General features: G+C 35.7%; 1 protein-coding gene across 6 annotated transcripts in view; it reads left to right on the top strand.

Annotated features, from left to right (window-relative positions):
- Positions 1–14,693, top strand: part of Evi5 (ecotropic viral integration site 5) — a 237,974-nt gene extending 223,281 nt beyond the window's left edge. For 5 of the 6 annotated variants that reach the window (XM_089104326.1, XM_089104325.1, XM_089104323.1 and 2 more), the window contains 2 exons: positions 2,621–2,812; positions 12,530–14,693. In XM_089104326.1, coding sequence (XP_088960452.1) covers positions 2,621–2,812; positions 12,530–12,703 — 366 coding nt within the window. In that variant the 3' untranslated portion in view covers positions 12,704–14,693. Of the gene's footprint in view, positions 1–2,620; positions 2,813–6,166; positions 6,214–12,529 lie in introns of all 6 variants that reach the window. The other variant, XM_089104327.1, reaches the window with a different exon arrangement.
- The last annotated feature ends 2,923 nt before the right edge of the window (positions 14,694–17,616 follow it).

The raw sequence follows: 17,616 nt of genomic DNA, 5'->3' as shown, positions 1-17,616 counted from the left end.
CAAAGAGTCAGTAATAATTTCAATTACACCGAATTAATTAAAAGAACAAAAGTTTTTCCTACTGAAAGTAAGGAGCAGCATTAAAACTTAAAAAGACCACAAATTATTACGTTTATGAGGAGGACTGGACCCTCCTCAATACCTTGTTCTTCCCGATAAAGTTTTTTAGTTCTGTAGCAAGCTTCTTATTATAGCTAAATGGCTCTTGTGTTTCAGGAGTCGTTCTGAAAAATGGGACAAAAAGTCTTAACTTTTTGAAGGAAAATTATTTCGAAATTGATCAGATTTTAGTGGAAGTAAATGATGACCATTTTTTATCTGAACGAACGTGTCGGAAGTTATCTGAACGAACGTGTTGAACCTGGTTTAAAAATGACAACTTTGACCTGGAAATCGAGGAACCTGCTGGAGCACCAACTCAGTTTGGAGATTGGAGATCGGAGTTTGGAGCTTGGAGATTGGAGTTAGCGCTTGGTGAAAACACATCACAAACGCAAGAACAACCTGCAAAACACTTGAAGTCACTCATCAAGCAATTTTCCTTCGTTTAAAAGCAATGGGGATGATCCGAAAGGTAGAAAATTGGGTGCCGTATAAATTGCTGCCAAGAGACATCGAACGCCGTTTTTCAAATGCGAACAACTGCTCCAACGGCAAAAAAAAGTTTTTTTGAATCGAATTTTGACAGGCGATCAAAAATAGGTCAATTACGATAATGCAAAACGTTGAGCAGCGCATGGATACCGTAACCACGCCTCATCCTCGTGATTATCGGTGACGTCATTGATTTCATCATCAACAACACCAACAGCTCGGCGTAGTATTTTATAAGCTACTGAATATGAATGAAACGATCAGGAGGTATTACGACGACAATTGATGCGTTTGAGCCGAGTATTGCTAGAAAAACGCCCTGAATACGTTGATACTCACTGTAAAAACGTAAAAAAAACTTTTTTTTTCATTGTGCTTGTACCGATCTCCTGATTAGATGCCTTTGGCCAGGAGTGCAATGCGGGGTTGGGGGCAAATCATCCGATGCTTCCTGTGTTCTCCCCCCCTCCAGATTTCGTACCTATTTAGAGCTGGGTTGATTCCGGCTGAACTTACAGAGTCACACCATTGACCCCCATCCCAAACCCAATAACCAACGACATCAAACTCGAACCCCTGACCTCAGGATTTCAAGTCGAGAGCACTAACCATTCGGCTAGGACGACAAATTTATGTTGCAGCTGCCGTTAAAACATACATAGAATAGCTCAAATGGGAGTCAACGCAGGGTTAATGCAGATTGGCCTGGCTCACCAGCGCCTCCAGTTATGATGGAGTAAAAAGTTGGATCGATTCGTTGATAGCGGCCAAAATCGGTCGATATTTTCAGAGGTGTTATCTGTAAATTGTCAGAAAAATGGGAAGAAGTCGTGGCCTGCGATGGAGAGTACTTTGAACACTGAATTTGTAACCAATTTTTTCCAATAAAATACAGTTTTCGAAAAGAAACTGCACGAACTTATTTGCACACCTTTTTTACTAAAAAGTGACTATTTGTTAGATTCCTCCTTTATGTTTTTGTATGGGTTGGCGGTTTGCCAAAGATTCTTAGTAAGCAAGAAGTTACTCGTCTAATCAAAACTCTAAAAAAAAATAATTTTAATAACAGTTTGTATATTAAAAGAATTGGCTTTTTACACTGATTCCTAATATATATATATAATTCATTAAGTTTAATGTCACCAATCAGCAGCTACGATGCTGAGAAAATATGCTTGATTTTCGAAATCGCTTTTATAGACGGACCCATCCTAGACTAGCCAAGTGGATTGGTGCACTGGATTTAGGATCCTTTGTCCGAGAGGACGAGGGTTTGAATCCTAGTGTACTCAATTATTTGGTTCGGGACGGGGGTCAGTGGCTTGACTCTGTAAGCTCAGCCAGAGTTGACCCAGCTTTAAATGGGTACCTCGAAAAAACTGGGGAAGGTAAGCAGGAAGGGTGTGCGAGAGCTCAGGATGGTTGGCCCCCAACCCCCCATTGCACTTCCTGGCTGAAGGGCCAAGAAACGGAGATCAAAACCGCCGGTAGGGACTGTAAAGTCCAATGCCGTATTCTTTACCTTTATAATTAAGACAGTTTGTTGCTGCCACAACTTAAAAGACTCGCTTCTGGTGTTTACGAATCTCCTTAAGAAGAAGAAGCTTATCATAATAACTGAAATAATATAACTATCCGGTTTACAAAACACTTTTTGGTGGGTATTACTCTACTGTGAAATTTATAAAGAAAACTTTTCCTGTTTGGCAATATAGAAATTGTTTTAATATTGTTTATACTAATAAGTATTATATATTATAACTGTAATTATAATTAATGATAGTTGTTAATTATTTATTATTCATGTACAGAAATAGGCGTAAAATGCTGAAAAGACATTTAATTTAGGATTTTTATAGATCCACTCAGGCAGTCACAAGTCGATTTTTTCTTCTAAAACAAAACATGAAGAGTTTACTTTATCAGCACAGTCACAGGAAGCTACTAAATATTTGAATAGATTCCTTAAATTCAATTTACTGTTTAGAATAAACGAAATTTTCAAAATAATAATGTTTTTTTTTAGATGAAAGACGAGCTAATGATGGCCAGATTTCGCGAAGCCGAATCAGCACAATCGTTGGCTGAATTAACTCAGAAAGTGGCAATGCTGGAATTCCAGAATCAGGAACTGGTCGCTCAAGGAAAGCTCTGCTCTGTTGACGACTCTGATCGCTATAGAGACCTTCAGGACAGAGTTGTTGATTTAAGAGCTGAAGTAAGTTTCTTGTTTATCTGAGTTTTTTGTTCAAAATACTGACATAAAATGAAATAAAAAAGTGTACTGGCATAGCTCTTCCGACATCGTTTATGCGACAAAAAATATTATGAAGTAAAACAAATAAAAAAAAAACAATAAAAAACATAAAGTAACAAAGAAAATTATATTCGTAGCCAAATTTCTTGTACATATTAATAACAGTCATTGAATATAAAGGCATTTTTTCTATCCCCTTACTACTTGATTTTTATATTATTTGGGTTTGGAAAACTATGTTTTTTAAAAATGCACAATATTTTAACCCTACGAGGTGGTGGGGGGGGGGTGGGAGGATGGTGCGAAATACGAAAATGGTGACTGTTTAGGCCGTAATTTCTGGCCTGTTTGCAAGTGTGTTCTTCATCAAGGAATGCGACCTAAGTCCTTCGCTTAGAAATGCCTAGGAGAACTTAGCTTAGACTCTTAAACACCCTCTAACTTTACTGAATTGTGCTACTTTTGTATTTCCTTTATAGGTACTAAATACGTATTTCTAGGGCCACACGAAAAGTAGTTCATCCCCGAATGGGGCGTAGGATGTCGTAAGGAAAGATTAGGGGAAATGAGAACTTTTTAGGAGGGTGTGAAGGGGAAGGCTTTGAATAGATTAGGATTGAGTACGATCGTGCATAGCTGTGTAGACCTCAAGCAGCTGCGTACCGCGGCAAGTTGTTAGTAATAGTAGTAGTAGTAGTTAATACGTAAAATGTTACAGAACACAAAATTGCGAAATTTCATGCAATGGAAATCTTTTAGTGCGTTTGAGCATACTAGGATTACTTATTCTTAGCATTTCGCGAGGGGTAATCGACGTTGGAGCTAAGGATGATGGCTGCTTGAAACGGTCTGGATCAGTTGCCGGATAAGTTACTCCTGATTGCCCTAGGGAATGCAGGACAAGCGTGGATACGTGACGTCATACATAAACAAATAATTCAATAATTTCAAAAATTTCACATCGTCAGGGATCTGTTAATACGCTGTGTTTTCATTGGTGTACATGTGGTCATATTTGTTATTGGCCTTTTTGTCCATAAGCGTTTCAGCTAGCATGTGGCCGGATAAGTATTTATTGTTGTCTTTTACTGATTACATCCGGGGAATTTAAACTAAGCCGAATAACTCGGATAAGGGCTGCTCGAACACAGCCTTTTGTTTTTATTTATTTTTCTTCTTCTTGTGATATCGTCCACCAAATAGCCCGACTTCAATTATGTACTAGTATTAATGGCAAATCGTTGATGACCTCTCGTAGCCATAACTACTTGATTTGCTGTGCAAAATCTTCTTCTTGCACCAACCTAAAAAAAAATTTAACAATACATCCTAAAAACAAAACATTGAGGTCAAAAACAAGGGAGTAACTGAATAGATAATGATACTTTTGTCTTTTTTCTGTTTGATCACACATGAAAAGAGTGGCTCTTCTTACAAATACATAAAAAAGATGTGACATCATGATTTCACCGCAAGGTAACTGAATTTATTTGTGAAAAAATTCTGAACTGAAATGAGGTAAATATTTTGGAAATGAACTTGGCTATAGAAGCATCGCATAGAAACAGAGGGACTACTTGTAAAAAAAACTTGTGATTCAAAAACTTCTTCTTTTAATATGCTTAAAATTTCTCAGAATGAATTAAACAGGTTTTAAAACGGCAGATGAGTTTATCTGTCCAGAAATTGCTTTTCCTTGCTGGTCTAGGTGGGAAGGCGTCATAACATCCAACCGCGTGATTCTTGTGATTAAAAAAAACTTATGATTCAAAAACTTCTTCTTTTAATAGGCTTTCAAATCTTCAGAATGAATTAACCAGGTTTTAAAACGGCAGATGAGTTTATCTGTCCAGAAATTGCTTTTCCTTGCTGGTCTAGGTGGGAAGGCGTCATAACATCCAACAGTGTGATTCTTGTGATTAAAAAAAAACTAGTGATTACAAAACTTCTTCTTTTAATAGGCTTTCAAATACTCAGAATGAATTAACCAGGTTTTAAAACGGCAGATGAGTTTATCTGTCCGGAAATTGCTTTTCCTTGCTGGTCTAGGTGGGAAGGCGTCATAATATCCAACCGTCAGGAGCACTAAAAAATCCGTCGTAACATCGACAAAAAAAATCTGTCAGAACCACTAACCGTCATAACATCTAAAATTTTAAAACTTCAGTTTTTTGGGGTTTAGGGGGAAAAGATACCTAGGTCAGGTTACGTATTTAATATATGCTATTCTTTACCCCCACGACCCTGATGTGCAAATATATAGCCGAATTTGTTTTCTTTTTTAGATGTTATGACGGTTAGTGGTTCTGACGGGTTGGATGTTATGACGTTTAGTGCTTGTGACGGTTAGTCGAAATGGTAGCACCCTGGTCTAGGTGTGTCGGTCAACTTTAGTTGACTCATTTTTAAAAAGGCACAGCTGTTTTCTCTCCAGACTTTAGGAATAATATGATTGCCTTGCGGGATTTTTCCATAAAATTAGACCAATGGGTTCAATGTACACTTTTTAAATACCGAAGTACAAGGCAGTAATCTCTCTTGCTCTCTCTTTGGTTCCACCGTAATGTCACGTCACGGTGAAAACCGTGTTGGGAAAATGTGGTGTTCTCCAAAATGAATGTGATTTAAAAAAAATTAAATATTGAAATATTGAAGTGAAATAAAACATAAAAATTAAATGAAAATCTGAAGACTAGAAATTAAATATAAACAGGGCCGTCAATTGGGGGACACGAAGGCCTGTTTCTTCCTCCTAGATGTTCTACCCTTCCCTCTGAAATTTTGAAAAATGATCGGCTTTTCTTTTTTTTTTTTTTTTGCTTGCATTGACAGATAGACTTTATCCCTTCTTCTTAGGTCTATTCTATCTTTTGAAATTGGAAAGAAAATAAAAACTATTAAAAAAAAAAAAAAAAAAAAATATCCATTTTCTCTTAATATACTGTTTGGTACTTTATTAAGAGAGAATGGGTTGTATTTTCTTATTGTTTTTGACATTCTCAAGAAAGTTGTCCTACTTACAACAGCAAATGTTTTTTTTTTCAATTATAACATACATAAAAGGATTTAAAGTCATCTAGTTTCAGAATCTGTTTGTGTTCGGTCTGTTTTGAAGGCACTGCGGTGCAATCAGTTAGCTCTGTAACTTTATAATTCGCAGTTATATATAATACCAAATATTATAAAGATTAAAAAACATCTTTCAAATTTTACAAAGAAATTTTTATTTTGGGACTATGATTCCACTTAATCTCAGAAATTACACTCTAAATAACCTATAATGAAATATTAATTATACTCTTGCCTTTTTTCAAGCTGCTAACTCCTACAACGCCGGATATAGAGGGTTGGAGGCTTGTTGTGTAAGTTGTATTTATAGTCACCTTCTATCTGGCATTATCTGGAATCAAGTTAAAATTCTACCATTCAAAAGTAGTTTAACGCAGGGTACTTGAATCCTGGGATTACAGTACAGAATTCACCAATCCAAGTTTTTCTTCCTCGAGGCGGCACGTCCCTTTTAGCCAAAAACCAAAATAGTTTTCACGTGTTAGCGTCTGGCCGTTTTCTGCTATGATGATTGTTTTCTTCGCAGATTCACAGAGCCAAATTCTGTTTATTATTTGATATGCTGTCAGTCCTTTACCTTGTTTCGCTTCAAAGATATGCGTCTCTGCATTATCTTCTTTTGAAACGAATCAAGAGAGACGTTTCAGGAAAAATGTTCCGAAGAAGATCATTTAAAATTGCAGCGCGTAATCAATCTGTTCCTAAGTTACTCTGGTGTTAGCATTAAAATGATTGTTTCAATCGATGTACCTTCATGTCTATTTTGCCGGTTGTACAGAAAGATTATGCAGGAAAGCTTGTCAGAAAGAGAAAGAGGAAGATGTGCCTATAGAAAGCAGCCATTGATACTACATCAAATATCTACTAATAGGCTGGAGAGGGTCATTCCTACTATAGAAAGCAGCCAATGATACTAGGTCAAATATCTACTAATAGGCTGGAGAGGGTCATTAGTACTCTAGAAAGCAGCCTTTGATACTACGTCAAATATCTACTAAAAGGCTGGAGAGGGTCATTGGTACTCTAGAAAGCAGCCTTTGATACTACGTCAAATATCTACTATTAGGCTGGAGAGGGTCAGTGGTACTCTAGAAAGCAGCCTTTGATACTAGGTCAAATGTATACTAATAGGCTGGAGAGGGTCATTGGTACTCTAGAAAGCAGCTTTTGATACTACGTCAAATATCTACTAAATGCTGGAGAGGGTCCTTGGTACTATAGAAAGCAGCCATTGATACTAGGTTAAATATCTACTAATAGGCTGGAGAGGGCCATTGGTACTCTAGAAAGCAGCCTTTGATACTACGTCAAATATCTACTAAAAGGCTGGAGAGGGTCCTTGGTACTATAGAAAGCAGCCATTGATACTACGTCAAATATCTACTAATAGGCTGGAGAGGGTCAGTGGTAGACAGTGAAGTACGCTCTTTTAGGCCTGTTTTGGGTCAATTGAAGAGATGCCAGCAGTGTTTATGTACACCAACATACATTGAGCCTCCGTATTTGTCGAGTGATACGATACAGAACGTCTAAAGTGTTATGATCGAGTTGGTTTTTACAGCAAAGAGCTGTCTCCAACTCTTTTGTGCATGAAGTGTTCGCCTAATCGACATTGGTACTTCAAGACCGATGTGTGGAAAAATAAATTCCTAGGAGACAAAGTTCAGGGTCTTCTATTTTGTTGATGTGTTTTAGCCATTCAGTCTTGAGACACCTTTTCTGTTTTTAGATGATCCATATGTTGAGATAGGAAGATCTGGCCTGGGTCTTCATGTTTGGCAATGGTTGTTTGGGGCGTGATGTTGTAAGCAAAGTTACACAGAGGGCTGTCACATTTGTTTCCTGTGTCATTAAATTACACAAGAGAAAGTGTAAGCCCAAAAATATTGCCCTGGGTTTTCAACTAAATGATATCTAAAATGGACCCATCGAGGAAAACCCCCTGTAAACGGTCAGATAGAAAGCTATTCTTCATTTTCAACAGACATCTAGGGATATGATATGCCATGCGTTTCTTCAGCAAGGCAAGATGCATATTCTGTCGAAAACTTTCGCCATGTGAAATGGCACTTGCCTGATTTCAGACCGCTTCGCCGATAGTTCCATCCACTCCTGATGTTTACCCACTAGGTAATCTAGGTTAGGGCTTTTTTGGCTGAACCCATACCAGTGGTCGCCTTAATAAAGGTTTGACTCTAGGTATTATTAAAGGGCACATTGGTAAAGCTCGAAATGGTAAAGTCTTACGATTGGGAGAAAACGGAATATCCAATTATCTTTTCACTGCTACTAGAGGATAGGCATCTTCTATTTTAGTTTTGTTTGTAAGGTTTGTCTTTTTATATTGTCCAATGGACTTTAATCTATAGTTTATCCTCATTTCTGCACCGAAGACAGCTTATAGAAGTCTCGACCGAAATGTTGGCATTTTCCTCTTTTTTTTCATTGACTGTGATTCCCCTTCTTTTCCTTCGTTCTCCTTTTTCCGTTCTTCGTTTCCTTTAAATTTTTATTATTCTTTTCTCTGTTCTTTGCTTCCTCGTTTTCTAACACCGAGGAAACAGGGGGATATGGCTGTTTCATTTTGAAGCATTCGAATTGATTTATATTGACCATATATTAGCTTAGCCATGTATATATCAAACTATTTATTTAACTTCAATGAATCATAAATAAAACACACCTGAAACTGATAAAGATTTTTAAATGTTAAGGAAGTGTTTAAAAATCTGAAACGGATTTTATTTATAATCTTATTATTTAAAAGAAATTTAAGTCTTTAAATCTCATTATAATTAAAAAACTATACTTTTTTATTAATAACAAGTCATTAAATTAAATTAATTAAATTACTATTTAATTAAATTAATTACTATTAAGAGCTCTTAAATTAACTATTATTAAATTAATTAACTATTAAATCAAAATAATTAAATTACTATAATTTAGTTATAAAAATACTCAATTATATTTATAATCTGAAATGCATCTTATTTATTTTTTTTTTTTTTTTGCTTTAAATCCTCCCCCCCCCACAAAAAAAAAGAAATTATCTATTCACTCGTAAATCTTTGAGTACAAGAGCCTACATATTAACTCCGTCTTAGCTTGATAAGAAAGCCAACTATCTACGATTAATTACAAAATTCACAAATACGATTGCCAGATATTGCCAATTGAGGGAATGACTCTAGGTGTTGTCTTGCGATAGTTGATAAATCAAAGTTAATTTGAAATAGTGTATTCTATAATGGAAGTGCATGGCTTTGAATATGCTCGCATAGTTGTACAATGGAAAAGAATACGATATTTTCAGGGTTGCAGCAGTAGCTAGCTACCTAGTAAGAGACGATCACACCCAATACTATAACAGAAAAGATCAGTATTAGACACCCTCATTCCTAACACAAATTCAATATTGGGCCTTTTATATAACATTCCTTTCCTATACCGTAGGCTCAATGTTGAACCTTCTATATAATATTTTTATAATTGTATATAATGTTCTATATGAAACTCTTTGAGTACTTTGATACGATACAATTCAGAAAAGTTAAATTCTCTAGAACATTATAAATAACAGCAGTGAAAAGAAAGATCTCGTATTATTTCTAGCGAATAATGTACCCCACCCCCTCAATTCGAACCACGTAGGTTACGACCATGATGCACATTCCAATGATGGTTATTTTATGTAAAAGAAGCATGAATTTTCCTTCCAGAATAGATAGTACGTTGTAATATACTTCCAACCCTCTATCTGCTAAGTAGTAAGAAATCTAGTTTTTGCTGTGTGCATGAGATATCCATTCTGTTTAATATTCTATCGCTTAAGTGTAATTGAGAGCTCTGGGGTGGCAACATGCAGATAACGATAGTTGATTAACGCTAAGATCGAGTCGAATTTCCGTTTTAGGGAATTCCAATTCTTGAGTAATTTTTTTCTTCATTCTTAATATCACTTATAATTCCTGAATGATATGCCTCTGGTCCTGAAAATTGCTTTGTTATTTCTTAGTATTGTTTTGGGCAGAGTTGTGAGGGTTTTGAATTACCCTTTAATTCCTTTGAAGATATTTTATCGGCTCTTATTTCATTAGCATTAAGTTTGAAAATGGTTATTTCACCTGGTTTGGCTGAGAGCCAAAAAATAACTATTTTCCCTTTGAATCCTTTGGTGTTATTATATAAGTTATACCCTTCTTGGGTGTTGAAGAATAAATACCTCTGTTAAAATCTCTGAGCTTTATGAATTTAAACAATGAAGAGAGCTTCCAATTTTCGATGGGGTGTAATTTGCTCTGGGGCAGGGGGGCAACTGTCCCTCCCAGGACTCGCTTTGCCCCCCGGACCCCAGTTTACCCCCCCCCCCCCCAGCTGAAATTTAGTTTCTTCAAATATCTTAACAAAACTAAGAGAAACCTGCATAATTCAAGCATCAACAGAAACGGATCAGTTTTCTTTAGTTTATATTTACCTTTATAGTACTATATATTACCTTGATGGTACCAACTTGCTGATTTGTCAGTTTTATAGTCATTTTCATATGGTTTGGGAAAATAGGCAACGCTGTGACAATTTGCCACAGGACCATGTCGAGCCCCAGGCATCAAATTCCCATTGCCTCCACAGTTTCAAAAAAGGATACCCGCGGTGTTATTGGTGCCCCCCCCTCTTGCGTAGTATTTTGAGACAGGGATTGCCGATCTCTTTCTCCTTTTGTAGAAGAGCCTGGCTTGGTAGTTTCAAGGTGTCCACCAATGTTTTCCCCCATTCTGAGAACCCCACTTGACCAGGCAATACGCAACCCTCAAAAGAGAGGGGTGATTCTTTCACTACTCCTCTGCCATCATCGACGAAAAAGATTTTTTTTTTCGGCGACATGGTCGGCGCTTCATATGTCCAAGGGGATCGACACCTCCCTCAGTATGAGTTTGGCAGCCATCAGTAGCTTCAGCCCATCCAACCTTGGGAGCGTATTCTGTAAAATACCTGGCAACTATGATATTTCCTCTGAACATTTCTGTTGCCAAATTTTCAGTGTCACATTTCGAAAGTAATATGTCTGGTTCGGTACTTTGGGGTTGTTTTATTAACTTCCACATGATAGAGTAAGCCTTGATAATTAATTAACTATAAATTAGTTATATCACTTCGCATGCATGGTAAGTGTTTAGAAATCGAAGCTAATCCAAGTAACATTAGGAAGGGTGTAGTTTTTTTGGGTGGGGTGGGGTGGGGTGGGGTATGATAAGATATACTCTGATGTAGCTAAGTAGAAAAACAAATAAATCCTCAAAAAGGCTCCATACCATGTAAAGGAGGGGAAGACACGCATATTATTGAACCACTAACTATAAAAACTAGGACCCACGATTCAAAATGCCGCTCATCAAAAACTAAGTAGACTCCAACCAATTCCAGGCAAAGATATACTAAAAGTTCCAGTCAAATTGTTTGTTCAATTTAATTTTTGTTTTACATTTTCGATCAAATGCTTCGAGGCTACATTTTATCATTTGGAGTTGGTCATTTTGGCATTTGAACATCTCAATTAATGCCAATTTCTTGTTGTGTCACTTTTATAGCAAACGTTTTGTCTCCTTTTGTTAAAAAATGTATCAAAATAGGGAAATTAGAAATATTTCCATTAAAACCTTGGTAAAAGCAAAGCTCCAGGTAGCAATTTTATAAGCATGGAAGTGTCTCTAAAATTATAAGTTTAAAGACATTGTTTTCAAATATGGCACCGTTGATACCGTCACTCGCCCCCCAAAGAAAATTCATATGTATTTTCGGAAGTTAAGATTTGCAATAAAATACCAGAAAAATAAAAGGATCTGTTTCATTACCGTCATTGAATTTTAAAATGAAGAAATTCTTATTTTAACTAAGAGCTGTGTAATGATCAAGGCCACATCTTGGTTGAATGGTGTGTTTGTTAAGTATTTTAATTATTTATTAATTATTTTGTTAAGTATTTTAACTAAAATTTGGCTCTTCTAAAATATTATAAAGGCCTTTCCCAACAGTGGAGTTTGACGAAACGTGATTTTAGAAGCAGAGAAGCTCCTATAGAATCATAAATTTAAAGCCATTGATTTTAAATACGGCACCAATGATGTCCCCCCTCCAAAAAAAATTCACGTTTATTTTAGAAATTTCAGATATAGAATAAAATACCAGAAAAAATTAAAGAAACCGTTTCATTTCCGTCGTTGACGGAAATGAAGAAGTTTCTTTTTAATTTTAAAACTATGTAATGATCAAGACTGTATTTAGGTTGAACGGCAATGTTAAGTCCCACGTTCTTTAGGAATGTATGTTATGTGAAGTAATAAAGCCTGAAGTCTTTTGTTTCATATATATTTTTTTTTTTGATTCGGTTAGTTTAATTAAAATTTGGCTTCTCTAAAATATTGTAAAGGCCTTTCTGGAAAGTGGAGTGTAATGGAACACGTTTTTGAAAACGCGGATGCTTCTATGAAATTATCAATTTAAAAGCCTTTAGCCTTTAAATACTACACCGCCGATTCCTACCCCCCCCCCCCTGACAAAAAATGTCATATCTATTTTTTTCGATATACTATACATGAATTTGTTTTTCAGGTCGAAAGACTGGAGCACGTGAACAAAAAACTTATTCAAATCAAAGACAAAAACTCCATAGACAGAGAGTCGACCAAAAATCCACTAGAAGTTTCCTCTACTTGTGATCTTGTCTCATACCAATCGGACAGCGAAGAGGACTTAGTTGCCCTAACGTTAGATATAAAAGTATGATTAGTAATCGTTCGCAAATTTTCTTATTAATTCATTACCAAATTCGTTGCATCTGGTTTAGTGAGTGATAAGCCACATCGATTTTGCTATATTGTACTATAAGAAAGCGGAAAGTTCTTTTTGGCTACTCTGTGCTGTAAGAAGTGTAGTATTGACAACAGTGTTTTTAAGGTCGTATTTTGTTTGGTTTCCTAAATTGACGCGTTGCGGCACTGTGATTGCTTGAACTTCAACTATGTGGCATCCAGTGTAATAACGGATGACACGTGAGTTTTGTGTAGGAAATTAGCGAGAATGTTTTTTTTCTTTGAAAATTGTAGTGATGACAACAGTGTTTTTCCACGATGTGTCCGTTTTATTTTCCTAATTAGCACGTTGGTGCTCTGCGACTCCACACTGATATAAATTTGAGTGGTTTTTTCTTCTACATATATAGATTGGTTTTTACTCGTTTGCATTTATACTCAAAGTGATTAACTATCTTTGCTAATGCTATTTAAAAACATTTCAAAGTTCCTTGAAAAATACTATTATATCCAAGGGAGATATTAATAAAAATAGCCCCCTTCGTTACCACTGAAGTTAAAAAATTGCTTTTACGAAAAATTTTAATTTTTATTGAACATCGCGTGTAGTTCGTATTCGGCCATTAGCTTATAGAGTTTCCTAAAAACTGTTCCTTCCTTAGATGTAAGCGCTCCTCCTCCAATTTAGAGATCCGTGAGCAATATAATCTTCTCTGCGTATTTTAGTAAAATTTATGTTTTATAATTTTCTTATTGATTTTGTCTTTAATCTAAGTGATTAATTATTGTAACTAGTGCAATAATATACAATCGAATTAAAAAATTCACTTCAAATTTAAGAAAGATTAAATACTGCCAAAAATTTGAATTGAAGGGATGATTTTTAGGCTCTGTTCACACTCCGCGTATGAACCGAGTTTGACTCTTTCTTAGCCGTCCATTTTTGTACTTACAATCATTTATTAAATATTGCAAATTTATTGAATATTTTCATCTTAATGCTGTGTATAAATTTCGTATTTCAGCGCCGTATCCAGATTTTTTGTCATTGGGGGGGGGGGGAGGACAAATAACTTTAAATAACGCATCAAAAATGTATTTTAGGCATTTTTTTACGTTTTTACGAGTCGAACATTCATTTCGGGAGAAGGAGATTCGAAACTCCTAACTTTTCCTTTGAATTCAGCCTTGTCATAGTTATTAATGCTTAATATAAAATAAGACCTGTTAGATATTTTTTTGTATATATTTCTTCCCCATTGTCTCCAGTCTGATTCAGTGTATCGATCTAAAGGCAATTTTTTTCAGATTTCTCTGAGATTTTGATGCAATTCTTCTTTTTTATGATTTTTACCGAAATTTTGATTTTGGTCGGTAAAAATGAATGTTGCTTCCATTGACTCTAGTCCCCCACCCCTCCCGAAGATTTGGCTAGTGGCGCGTCTCTGTGTGATAATTGGGTTATATGGGGTATTGAATTAAAAGCTGCGAAAAATCATATTTTGTGTCTCATATCCTTTTCAATGTGTTTTTTTTTACTGAATAAACTTTTCCAAAATTTTTACGTTGGTCGGTACAAATGAATGTTGATTGCGTTGACTCCAAACCCCTCCTCCCAAATATTTGGCTAGTGACGCCTCTATGCGTGATAATTGGGTTTATAGATGGTCTCGAAATAAGAAGTGTGCGGAAACATCTTATTTTATATCTGATATCCTTTTCAATAGGTTTTTTTTTAAAGGAGAACGATTTTGTTTAAAAAGACAATTTTTATTCATATAAGAAATGATCTCTAAACATTAAAATTATTGTTCTGGGAGTTTTGACACATGAACTCCAAGCATGACTGTCTATTGCCCTATATTTTAGTCAAATACTCAGGAAATTAGTTAAGTGGAGTTAAATTAGTCATCCCCTGTCAGGTACATACTCGAGTATTAATTTCAAGGGGAAAGTAACGATAAAAAGCAAGGCCATGGGAAGTATTGGACAAAATCGTAAAAATTTTAGATTGTTCAGGGAAACTGTATGGACCTAAAGTCACCCTAACCCCTCCCCCTAGTTAAAACAAAACAGTGTGAAAATGTTAATTAATTTGAGGAAGAGGGGAGGGGGATAACAAATAATAATATGGGATCTACATGAAAAATGTAAGACATAATGGAGAACATATGAAAAGTTAAAGAATCACCCCCTCAAATTTTTGTCCAACTCGTAAAGCGTATCAAAAACGCATATAAACAGATTTTTAATGCGTTTTTAAAGAGGTTCTGTACCCCCCCCCCCCCCCCCGAACAAAAATCTTGGATACACCCTTGACACTTACTTTCACTTTGAAAATATTGAAAGATTTACATTTTGTTTTAGCTTTTAGTCTGATCGTTTGGATTAAAATATGTTGATTTTGAACTAAAAGCTACCGTAAGTTAAAAACCTGCGTTATAATTAATTACGTCACACCATTGTAACCGAATTCCCGATGTGAAAGGTTGGAAGAGCTCTAATGAGAATAAATACTTTGAATGTATCTTAAGCTTTCAAGGTGGATTTTTTAGGGTATTTTTAAGGGGCGTTAAAAAACACGACTCTGTCAACCTCTTTCTATTAAAATAAAAATATGTTTCGAAACTTGTGGGGAGGTAGGAAGTTTTTTCCTCTTCCTGCCTTGTTTTTTCCATATGATGGTTGGTTGAACCCGTTGTTATTTTTACGTAGATTCGTTTTTGTTCTTATGTGTCAGTCCATGACGTGATCTGATTTAAATTCATTTATTTAGACAACATTCCCTTTTCGAACATATATTACAATGGTTGATTGTGTTATCCTTAAGTACCTTTTTCCGAATTGTTTCGGCTCCGAAGAATGTTGTATTTTAGCCCCCCTTTCCAGGAAAATTGTTTAGGGTCCCCTCCTCCCCCCCCTATAGAAAAATGTTATTCATATGCCCTTGTGACATATTTACATAGTGACGACATAACATCTAACACTGTCGGTCAATCCGGACAAAGAAAAAAAAACAGTATTTATATTATATTGTAAGGCTATGATCTTTTCGGTATATAATGCTTCTTTTTTTTGTCCAAAACAATGAAAAATTGCCACCAAATCGATTGTATCCTTAAAATAAAACGAGTTAAAAAGTTAAGGGGGGAAACTGTTAAGAAGATGCATTGCTATTTTAAACAGGATTGTAGTGAATATGCTCTAGTAACATACAAGGGTACTCAAAGGGGGAGTAAAAGTACCAGCCCCTCCCCCCTCCTAGAATACCGAAGATATACAAAAAGTAAAATACTTTGTAAAACTTGGAATTTTACGACCTTTAGGGGGGACACTTTTCTTTAAATTCTACTTACCCTCCTCCCCAACTAGACATTTTCTGCAGATCACCCTCCCTTTTTAATTTTTTTAATTGGGCACTGCTGGTGCAATGGTAGATAGAAGAGCCGTCTTTTTATTATGGTTTGCAGAACTGTGGCTCCCCTTCCAAAGAAAATCGTTTAAGGCTACTCCTTCAAGAAAAATGTATTCCTGTGCCCCTGTGACGTATTATACATAGTGACGACACAATATCTAGCGCTGTCGATCAATTTGGACAAAAAAAATGGTATTTATATTATATTGCAATTGCTATGGTCATTTCGGTATATTAATGTTTTTTAGGGGGGGGGAGAGGGTTTTCTTGTGGATATGCTTTGATGCTATTATAAAAAGAAAAGGTACAGTTAATTGGTTTAGCCTCTGAAAGGTTCAATTAATTGATTGGAATCATTCTTAAATTAGTTGATGAGAAGAACTTAGGAAGATACTTAAGGTGAAATGATTTGAGTATGTCTACTATTATACTTGACTTATAATTACCTTTTTTTAACGGAATAAAGCGTCCTGTCTATGTTTCTCTTTTCTTTTTTAATAGGAGTTAGAATCTTATACGAATGTGAGTATGATAATTAAATCCACGAAATAATTCTATAAAAAAATCGTTAATTGAAAACAAAACATGAATATTGCTGGATATTTTCTAGTCAGCTCTCTCCAGCTTGAGCGAGTCGCTTGCAAAATTGATCAGGTCACATTTCGAGGGACTGGCTAATCTAAAAAAAAGTCACATTTCATAACCGTGCTATGTAAGCTGGGAGCCTCTTGTTAAATAAAATTAATAATTCAATTTTTCCTTTCTCCTAGCCAGTAAAGTCGTAAATCCCTAGTATAAATAGCTTTTCTCCAAATGTCTAAAATGCATAACTATGTATAACAGTCTGCATCATTAGGAGACATTGAACTCTGAAATTTGATATCTTTCAGTGAAAAGAATATTGAGGTTCATATAATGGCGAAAAGGAAAGAAATTTCCTCCTGAATTAATTTCCAGTCGATGGAAATTGAACCATATCCTACCTTGTCTACTCCCTAAAAAAAAAGGGCGATAAGCATGAACTCTTAGCTTCAAAAATTACTCATCATACCCTACAGAATACTTCCCCTGACCTGTAGAGAACTTTTCGCCTATTATTAAAATTTACATCCACTCGTCTTTCAATCCCTCCTTAGTTAACCCAAGATTGTGTCATTACAGCTACAGGGAATGGAGTCTGGCTTATTCGCCCCTGGGGAGGATTCTCCCCAATGTAAAACTGACCAGCCAAAGAGAAATTAAAATTAATAAATACAATAAAGAATAGTGTATATTTATGCATCAACTATTATAAAGGAGAGGTGGTGCGTATTTGTGTAGGCAGGGGGTTGATGTGCCAGATGTCCAAAAAGTATATTTCAATGCCTGAATTGTTTAAATCTCCATGAGGAATCAGGTATGTATAGGGAGGGGTACGGGGGGAGGGGGTATGAATTAATATTTCATCTCTCTTCATTTAGACTAAGTCTGAA

The sequence above is a fragment of the Artemia sp. Qi Xiang Cuo genome, chromosome 18 (assembly GCF_049724085.1).
Source record: "Artemia sp. Qi Xiang Cuo chromosome 18, ASM4972408v1, whole genome shotgun sequence".
NCBI lineage: Eukaryota > Metazoa > Arthropoda > Branchiopoda > Anostraca > Artemiidae > Artemia > Artemia sp. Qi Xiang Cuo.
The sequence above is the reverse complement of the archived record's forward strand: the minus strand, read 5'-3'. Positions and strand labels throughout refer to the sequence as shown.